Source organism: Aythya marila, assembly GCF_965140915.1.
Source record: "Aythya marila genome assembly, chromosome: W".
NCBI lineage: Eukaryota > Metazoa > Chordata > Aves > Anseriformes > Anatidae > Aythya > Aythya marila.
The window spans coordinates 4,137,842-4,148,480 of record NC_139081.1 but is presented as its reverse complement, the minus strand read 5'-3'; the positions used below and the strand labels follow the sequence as shown (position 1 = coordinate 4,148,480).

The 10,639-nt window shown below is 41.8% G+C and overlaps 1 protein-coding gene across 3 annotated transcripts in view; it reads right to left on the bottom strand.

Moving 5' to 3' along the window:
• LOC309889449 (ubiquitin-associated protein 2-like) overlaps positions 1–10,639 on the bottom strand; it is a 117,152-nt gene that overhangs the window by 48,430 nt on the left and 58,083 nt on the right. The window contains exons 7-8 of one of the 3 annotated variants that reach the window (XM_082782302.1): positions 7,429–7,483; positions 6,799–6,902 (exon numbers count right to left, since the gene is read on the bottom strand). The exons of the other annotated variants lie outside the window; for them this stretch is intronic. Coding sequence (XP_082638428.1) covers positions 6,799–6,902; positions 7,429–7,483 — 159 coding nt within the window. The remainder of the gene's footprint in view (positions 1–6,798; positions 6,903–7,428; positions 7,484–10,639) is intronic. 3 annotated transcript variants of the gene reach the window in all.

The following is a 10,639-nucleotide window of genomic DNA, read 5'->3' as shown; positions in this document are numbered from 1 at the left end:
AAAAGCCAAAGCTACACTAATCTAGTGATCTAGGCCAACCACAGAGATACACACAGGGAGAGAAGGGAGGGATTTTATACCTTGGAATCCAAAATTATTTGGCAAGTCCTGAGCAAAGTAACATCCACTCTGGATTAGCTCTGTGGAACAATATAACATTGCCTGAAATATCTTGCTCTTGTTTTTACCACAGCCCCTAACTAGGGGAATCTTTCTTACTGTGAAATATCAAGGCACTTGAAAAATAACTACAGATCATATGAAAGCACACCAAAATTAGCACCTCAAATTTATAGCCTAACCCACCCCTTTCCACAAAAATAATGGAAAGGACGCAAAGCATCATGAACAGGACTCTTGAGAGAGTTTTTCTTTCCCCTCTCCTGACCAGCACACAATCTCTTCCTCTGATATTTCTTCTTTAAAGAAATTCATCCCCATATTTGCCCTGCCTGGATTTGTCTCACGTTGACCAGAGCAAGGCCCATTTCTTACCAACAGGGATGGGCTTGTTAGGGATGTGAAGGCTGGGGGAAGCTTGGGATGCAGCGACCATGAGATGGTGGAGTTTAAGATGGAACTTGGTGGAAGAAGTAAGGCAAAAAGTACGATTGCAACCCTGGAGCTTTGGAGAGCCAACTTTGACCTCTTCCGGGACCTGCTTGGGAGTATCTCATGGGCTAGGTTGCTAGCAGTCAAGGGTGCTTGTGAGAGCTGGGCAACATTTAAGCAGCACTTCTTCCAAGATCAGGATCGGTGCATTCCAAAGAGTAGGAAATCGGGGAAGGGGGGTGGGAGACCTGCGTGGATGAGCAAGGAGCTCATCGATAAGATCAAAAGGAAGAGGAAGGTCTATGAAATGTGGAAAAAGGGCCTGTCCTCTTGGGAGGAGTACAGAAGTGTTGTCAAGGCCTGCAGGGACGCGACGAGGAAGGCTAAGGCCCACCTAGAGATGAGGCTTGCATTTGAGATAAAGGATAATAATGTCTTCTTTTTTTTTTTTTTTTTTTTTTTAATGTGTAAACAGTAAAAGGAAGACTAGGGATAATGTGGGTCCCTTGCTGAATGAGAAGGGTGTCCTGGTAACGGGGGATGCTGAGAAGGCGGAGATACTGAATGCCTTCTTTGCTTCAATCTTTGCTTCAAAGACTCCCCCCTGGGACTCCTGGACCCTGGCAGGAGGAGAAAGGGTCTGGGAAATGGAGATCTCCCCCCTGGTTGACAAGGGAGTGGTTTGGGAGCATCTGAGTGGGATCAATGCACATAAATCCATGGATCCCGATGGGATGCATCGACGTGTGCCGAGGGAGTTGGGAGAGGTGATAGCTGAAACGCTCTCTATCATCTTTGAAAGGTCCTGGAGAACAGGAGAGGTGCCTGAAGACTGGCGGATAGCCAATGTCACTCCAGTTGTCCAGAAGGGCAAGGAGGATCCGGGAAACTACAGGCCAGTCAGTCTCACCTCTGTCCCTGGAAAGGTGTTGGAACAGCTTGTTCTGGATGCCATCTCCAAGCAATTAGAAGAGAAGAAGGTTATGAGGAGTAGTCTGCATGGATTCACCAAGGGGAAGTTGTGCTTGACCAGCCTCGTTGCCTTCTATGATGGCATCACCAGCTGGGTAGGATGGGGGGAGAGCAGTGGATGTACCTTTACTTTAGCAAGGCTTTTGATACTGTCTCCCACGACATCTTGCTAGCAAAGCTGAGAAAGTGTGGGATAGAGGAGTGGACAGTAAGGTGGGTTGAGAACTGGCTGACTGGCTGAGCTCAGAGGGTGGTGATCGGCGGCACAGAGTCTGTCTGGAGACCCATGACTAGCGGTGTTCCCCAGGGGTTGGTGCTGGGTCCAGTATCGTTCAACATCTTCATTGACGACCTTGATGAGGGAATAGCATACACCCTCAGCAAGTACGCCGATGACACAGGGAGGAGTGGCTGACACGCCAGAAGGCTGTGCTGCCATTCAATGAGACCTGGACAGGTTGGAAAGCTGGGCATGGAAGAAACCAAATGAGGCTTAACAAGAGCAAGTGTAGAGTCCTGCACCTGGGAAGGAACAACCGCATCTATCAGTGCAGGCTGGGGGACGACCTGCTGGAGAGGAGCTCTGAGGAGAAGGACCCTGGGGGTCCTGGTGGACGACAGGTTGACCATGAGCCAGCAGTGTGCCCTCATGGCCAAGAAGGCCAACGGGATCCTGGCATGCATTAAAAGGAGTGTGGCCAGCAGGTCAAGGGAGGTGATCCTCCCCCTCTACTCTGCCCTGGGCAGGCCTCACCTGGGGTACTGTGTCCAGTTCTGGGCTCCCCGGTACAAGAAAGACAGGGATCTCCTGGAAAGAATCCAGCGGAGGGCCACAAAGATGATACGGGGCCTGGAGCATCTTCCTTATGAGGAAAGGCTGAGAGACCTGGGTCTGTTCAGCCTGGAGAAAAGAAGACTGAGAGGGGATCTCATCAATGTGTATAAATACCTGAGGTGTGGGAGACAGAGGGATTTGGCCAACCTCTTCTCAGTGGTTTGTGGGGACAGGACAAGGCGTAATGGTCACAAGATGGAACACAGGAAGTTCTGTACCAACATGCGAAAGACCTTCTTCACGGTGAGGGTGATGGAGCACTTGGAACAGGCTGCCTAGGGAGGTTGTGGAGTCTCCTTCTCTGGAGATATTTAAGGCCTGTCTGGATGCCTACATTTGGGCAACCTGCTCTAAGGAACCTGCTTTGGCAGAGGGAGATTTGACCCGATGATCTCTTGATGTCCCTTCCAACCCCTTCAATTCTATGATTCTGTGATCTCTGCAGCAGACACACCTTGCACTGGTGCCAGAGCTCCCCAACGGAGCTCAGAATCTGGTAAAACAAAGAAAGAAAAGCCTTGGCAAAGCACACCTGAGCCCCTTGCATTTCTCACCACACCTTCTGGAGACTGGAGCTGTTTGGAATAACACTGGGACATTTTCCTAACACTTATCTGTTGCTTCTACTCATGACTACACTTCTGTGCATTCACACCTTTCAAATACTGAACGCAACCCATCACCCTTTAATTAGCTGACCCAGGCTAAGTTCATCATTGTCACTTATTAACACACTGCCTTCCAAAAATCAATCCTTCCAACGTCAGATGTTTTATTGCTCTTCTCTGAATTAAATCCCCATTGCTAACAGCTTCCTGGCATTGACAGGCTTTAAGTCTGATCTTGCCACAAGTCTAACAATTTCCTTTTTGTCCATAATCCACCTTGGTATTATTGTAGCTCCATAAATCCTCTTCCCAACCTTTACCCCATGCCTTGCAAAGTATTACTGTTTAACAGTTCTGTTTTCCACTGAAATTATGCTTTATGTTTTCAAGGATCCTTGTCTATCAGCTTCAACATACACTCCCATCTCTGACCGTTTCATGTTTTCTTCTGCAAAAAGTTCAGTTTCAGAAAGTCATCAAGCCAATAAAGTATAACATACGGTTCTGGTACAGCTTCAACTATTTTCCTCCAATTCCTCACTTCCTGTCACTTCCCCCTCCCCTTTTTTTATTCAACCATATGTATTTGCCCCCAAATTATTTTATTTTGGTCTATCTCAAACTTCTGTATTAATAAGTATAATATATTAATCCTTTTCTTCTGGGTTATATCTTCGAAAGATCTGAATGATTCCTTTAAGTGTTCCTTCTGAATCCTACAGCAGTCCTGAAAAAAAAAAGCTTCCTTGCAACTTCCAAGCTACCCAATTCCCTTCTTCCCCCTTGACAGATACACTATAATTTATTTTTTTCTTTCTTGGTTGTCATTCTTCAGTTTCAGAGTCATTGCAGGCTGCTCATAACCAAGATGATATGAATAAAGTTTTTCTGTGAAATTTATGAAACACTATCAAAGTCAAGGTAACAGTAAATTACCACAATACAATATCCATTTTTAGTCTACTTTGAGAGGTGAGCACCTCCATCCTCATTTATTTTCTTAAGAACTGGTGCAATTTGTTGTTCAGGATCTCCCATTGTCTTGGGCATTACAAAAAAAAAAGTAAGAGAATGAAAACTCAGCATGCCTCTAAAAAAGCATCAGATGAATTGTTCAAGTATAATCCCTTTTGGATAAGACTTGGTCATTTTGTTTCCTTCCACTTGTCCCTTCCCTTTACCTTTCTGTAGAACATTACTTCTATAAGAATTAGGATGCTGAATTATTTGGAATACAATTACACACATGGAAGCAACATTTTGGAAGCAAATAATGTGTTTGTTTTTAATTGAAAATTTTTAAGTTAATCCTCTCCCAGCACTGGCTTAAAGAGGAAATACTTTGTAAATACTCATTCTCCAAATTTAAGTTCTCTGTGGAGTTCTGTCTTCAGAAAACATTTTAATATGCAAAACTGGCTTAGTTTTTCCAGGTAGCTGCACCCTACCTCCTTTTTAATGAAATTGCAAACAGAAGACATTAATCCTCCACATAACAAGAATGCGTTAATTTTGTTTCTTTCATTGTGGATGAAAAGATATGGGACCAGCACTTGTCTAAAGAAGAAACACCGCAAAATAAAATTTTCTCCCTATACTGATACATATACACAGGCATTTTGACTTTGTTTTGTCAGTTATAGTGCCTTTACACTCACTGAAAGTAAAGGAAAATTAGCAGCAGGAAGTTACTTAACATCCATAAAGAACATTCACAGTCATCTACTTTACGTTTCCACTCACCGAATTATTACGGAGGAAATTCCCTATGTTGACAAACACCCCTATATCGCAGGAAACTCCCCACACTCATACACCTAAGAGCCAACTAGGCCAAGCAAACCTCTCCTCACACTCCCCAACATCCCATACATGCCTTAAGTTGCTTCACTGAAATCCAATGCAGTTCTCGCTAATATGCGTAGGGCCTAACAGCAAAAATGGACATGTCATCAAAAAACAAGTTGTACACACACAGGCTGGTGTGCTTTTAATTTCCACTGATTTCCTTCACAGCAAACCTCCTCATGTAGACACATTTACTCTCTCCAAGGGATCTGTTCAGCTTCACCCACTCTTACTCCTGGGCAGAATTCTTCCATTACTGAAGACTGAGGAGATGCCCACAAGAGGAACAGGTTGCAAGGAGGCAGCATACATGTACAAAGGCTATACAGTTCACAGGGAGGGTCACCACCATTCAAGCTCACTTAGGAAGCAGAGCACAAGCCAAAGTCGTTTATAAACCACAGCCTCCTAACTGTGATCATTAATAAATAACCAGGGAATTTTCTACCTCTGTTCCAGCGTCCTCATGCCTTTCTTGAATATCTTTAGTCAGTCAACTTTATTGCTTCTGTTATACTTGTGACAACACATCTTGTCCTCTGCTACCATACAGCAAACATCAGCATCAGTATTCTTAAGGGTATTTTCAAGTCATTAGCTGCTCTTCTAACTCCTTACCTGATAAACTTATTTGAAAAACTAACATGAGTGAAAGTAAAAGGCATGCTCCTGTTTGTGCTACACCACCACATCACTTAAAATGCAATTCCCCGGAAAGATGCAAAAAGAGCTCCCCTTCCAATGACCATTAATGTCCTCAGTGCCACTCTCCCACACTGGATTGCCAGGCAGTAGTAGCTCTCAAGTGACAAGACAGCTGCCTAGTAAGACCACCTAAACTCTGAGCCTGTTACTGCCTTCTCCGGTTAAATGAAAAATGGCTTTTATGAAGTTTAGAAAGCTGCACCTCAAGAGGTTCACTGCAGTGCTCTACGAAGCACACGATGGCCTCCAATATCAGTCTTTTCCTTCCACATTTGACATGGAGGTTGTGAAAAAAATCATCTCAGCTAGCTTCAGGAATGAAAAGATCATAAGTCACTCAACTGGGTTTTTAAAAACAAGAAATCTCTCCTGTCAGTCAATGGTTTCCAGGCGTGAATGATAACATACATTAATTTCTCCATCATGGCACAGGCTTCCCTTGGTCTTATTCTCCTGCCACAGACTATGAGAAGCAGCAATCTTGTTTTTCCAAGTCACAGACAAGCACGTCACATTCTTTATTTCTGAATCACCATGAAATGACTGTGAAGTGGTTCCTTTCCAGACCATCTTGTCTCTTGCCTTTAGCCAGGAGTGCACGCTTCATACTTGAAACTCCATGTAGAAACATACAGCTGCCTCTATCTTCAGAGGCAGACTGCTCTTCTGGCTTCTGTTCAAGTGCCTACTCAGGTTTTAGTTAATAATTCTCTTCAAAGGCACCAGATCTTGGAACTCTCCTCCATCCCAGAAACTCACATGCTCAAGTTCATGTGTTGTGTAAGTAGAGCTTCCACAGTCATCGCAGTGTCACAAAGTGGATTTATATTTATCAACAGATTTTCCTTTTTCTTTTTCTACTTACGCATTCAGATCCTACTACTCAATGCCTGTGAACCAATCATTTTCAGTGGTACTTGCAATCTTAACTTCAATTAGGTGAAATCTTAAGCAGCACTTAAGATATCTAAACAATTCTCTACATACAAGGTTCTTCCAATAACTCTTCCAATAACCCTTTGACTTTCAAGGGATTGTTAGTACTAAAACAAAAAATTGCAAATTGCCTTCCCCTCAGTTTAACCGGAGAGTCACTTGAGCTACAGCATGCGCTCTGCAATTCAGCAGTAGTTAAGCTATAAAAATGAACTACTATCTGTGCCATGTGAGATGTATTCACATTTTCAGAAGGTAGCTGAATACTAACAGAACAGTTATTTTAACTGCCATTTGCTACAGGTCTTCATTCCAATCCTTCCACTTCTGGAAGCATCTTACCAGTTCCATCATCTGCATCATTCTGACCAATCTCCCAAATCTCTGATTTTGTCTCAAAGCCATCAGTGGCAGAAGACTCCGTATAGTCTGCAGGGTTAAATGTCCTAGAGTTTTAAAAGTTAAGAAATGGAAGAGAACACATGGGTCATTCATTGAACAAAACAAAAGTTTTGGTTTCCAAAGATTATTTTTTTTCCTCTATGAGCAGACACGGATTAAAAAATAAAAAGAAGAAAAGAGAAAAGAAGGAAGAAAAAAGCATGGAAACTGTAGAGAAACTGAACCAAAATAAGAATTCCTGAAAATGCAGTTAACAGCATACCTATCTCCTCCCCATCCTCTAAAGCATTAGTTTATGTGCTCAGCTGTGGTTGTTACTGATAAGTACAAATGGGTTCTTCCAAGTTTGACACATTAACATCAAGTGAACTTAGATTAGGATTCTATAGATGTATCCAGTCAAACGCTGGATTAAGACAGAAGTAATCCAGTTATTATCTAACGGATATATGAATTTTTGCATCTGTAGTGATTTTTTCATACATACAGCAATATGAATACATACAGTGGCAAATAATCTTGCCACTGAGTTTGACCCTCTCCGAAATCTGTGCTCTGTATGTTTCTTACCCCATGCCTTGGGCTGAAAACCTCCCCGCTCCTCTCCCTCTGCCACGTCCAAACCCTAGGAGAGAAAACACCATTTAACAGCAACAGCAGAAAAGGAGCCGGTCACTAGTCTGTCACATTAGAAAATACTATGATTGAAGTAAACTACCACAGTAAAATATATTTCCTTCCCAAATTTTCTCACAGGAGAATGTTTCCCTACCATACGCAAGTCACAGTTCGCTGCACGTTTCAGTAGTACTTCCATTCTTTGCTGGCTTTTCTGTAACTAGAGAAGTAGCTCAAAATTCTAACAAAAGGACTTACCTAAAGCCTCATCCCAAATGAGGCTGCCATTGCCAAGTCAGTAGCCATTGTTCAAAAATTTGTCTCTAATTTCTCACTCTTGCCTAAGCAGCTCTAACAGCCCAGCCCTCATGCATGGTCTGGTCTCTCCAGAAATTCTCTGTCACTCCTTGTTGGTGACAAGAAAATTTAAGTACACCATTTATTTCCTTCTTTCCATCAGACTCCCTTGTCCACCTCTACCTTCTTGCACTTTCTCCTGCCTGCAACCACACATTCCTTGCATTTGCCCCTTACTTGTAGTCACTGACATGAAAATTACTCAATTCAGATTACTCAAACAACTCCCATTATCACCCGCAAAAATTTCTTTCTATTTAAACAACAAAAAATTTGTTGTCCCAAATTTTGATTCCAGCCTCAGTTCACAAGCTTCTTGCTCCAGTGAATGGCTTTATTTCTGCATGCAGCTTAACACCAACAAGGCATTTAGATTTTATTACTTAACCATCCATACAGTACAGCTCTACATAAGCCTCTAGAAACTAATTTCTTACATGTATCATTTTCTATAATGATTTTATTTTTATGCCTTTTTAGGATATCAATATCTGAGGCCTTTCCAGTTGTGTGTTTGGTTTTCTTTGAGAACTATGATTTCATATTACAAGGACAGGAGCAGGTCAAGAGCTGCAGACTGAGAACAAAGCGATGTCTATTTTAATGACAAAATTATGCAGTAATTACAAGTTAGAAAGAACTACAAGTTTACCAGAATACAAATATTATAATCTTAAATCCCCAATGCACGGGTTGTCCAAACATCAGAACTACCTAGCATAGGCAGTTTGAAATTGGATCAAAATTACCCCTTATTTTCAGGGTACTATTTAAAATGAGTTAGAGCAATAGTTCCAGGACATGGTAAAACCAGTTCGGGAAGTTCCTTTTCTAATGACTTTCCTTTCCTTCTGCTCACCACTCGTTCTCCCCCTTGCCCTAGTTCACTGTGCAAGTTTTGAAAGATTTCTTGTCATTTAAAATGTTACCTACCTACATTTTTAAGGACTTCTCAGAAGCACTGAGATACCAGGATAGCTTTATCCACATTTTGTCAGAGTTTACCCATACTCTATACAAGATACTGCTAGCTACAGGGAAGCTTTGAAAATCTGCAGAAGGATTTCCATCCAGGCACACATGGTATTTTTGTGGAACAGGAACACAGAACTGAAGCCTGACAATAGGCCAGGCCTGCTATCTCTACATTTTCCTCTATTTGCTCTCTTTTCACCATTGGCTGGAGAAAGGAGAGAGGTTAGCAAGGAGGTAACACCAGCTGCCATCCAGCAATTGCCAGCCCTCTTCACTGAGGGCACAACATGGGGCTGTGTATTTAGCCATAAATGTAATTCCCCCAAACCCCACTGTACCAACTGATCCTAACTCAGGCTCTGAACCTCCTGTTGGAGCCTCATGCCTCTCCTTCACCCAGCTGATATCCCCAACCTGGGGAGCTAGTCCATGGCATAAAGGGGTTGCAGCACTCAGACTCACAAAGACAGAAGCCAGTGCAGCATTTATTAATGGAGCACACAACAGAGGACAACATTTTTTTGGAAAAGCTCAGCTATGAAACAAATGAGGAGCTGCAAACCACAGAAACAGACAAGCAGCAATACGTTTGACTAAGGCAGACATCAGATATAGAAACATCAGCTAGAATAGCTAGCATGAAAGGAGGTAAAGCCTTCCCAGCCTCTCAAGTTCAAAAATCCCAAAGAATGACCTTAGCATATAAAGCGGAAGATGGTTGTAGCAAGTGAGGTTTACATAAGATGATGTACCAGCATCTGCACAATAAATTACCAGCTAAAAGCAACATTAAGAATCTCTAACAACTTTAAAGTATTTTGACTGTAAAAGAAATCACACTGTTTACGTTACAAGTCTTAGAAGACTATTAGCCAGCAAAGATTTGTCTGTATCAGATCACTTTGGAAATTAATCCCGAACTTGAAATTCAGTGGGTTCCCTTAATTTCACAAAACCATGTCAATGCTTTTTGTCAAAACAAATTCATTAACATTTTATCAAATGCTTACTCATTTCTGTTCCAGGAAACCAAGAGTGGGGAGCTATGCTTCAAGTTGATTCCAATTAATATTCCTGCTACTACCCTATCCAATGCCATAATTTTAAGTGATGAAATATTTAAAAGATTTTGTTTTCTTTAATATTTTAACACTGTTCAATCATGTGTTGTTTCCTTTTATGCTCTCCAGCACATCTCAGTCAACTAGGTTCACATTGGCATCACTTGGTCACTTTACAGTTAACTTCTCCAGCATTCATTCCAGAAAAGAAAGCAGGTGGGGAGATTTTCTGTTTCCAGTAAAACACACTGGGAGTTCAAAACTCCCATAATCACATTCCTGTTTTAGAAAAACCAACATCCTTACTAGTTCTGGCAAAGCAAATTCAAATATGTTCTTTTCCAACTGTGCTAAGGTTTTAAAACAAGAAAATGTTTAGATATGCAATTCTGGTTACAGAAGCTCATTTTCTTCCAGATATCTTTTCTTCTTAACTTTTTAAGATAAAAAATAGGCTATCACAAACACAATTTGGACTAGTCTGATATTTACGAAAAAGGCACACTGCTCTATTTTCTTACGTAGCCAGGAAATGTTTGAAAGGTTCCTTGTCAGGTACTTTAAATCCAAAATTAAAACCTCATGTTTTCCCCTTTCACTTTTATTTCTGTTTCGCTAGATTTAATTTGGTGTTGGTCTCCACATTTTTGCCATGTGCACATTGCTCTGAAAGAATGAAAAGGAAAGGAATTCAGGAACAGAAGTACAAGTGATAAATCCACTTTCACTTTGCAAACGAGTTGAATTGCTACACATGAATCTAATAATTT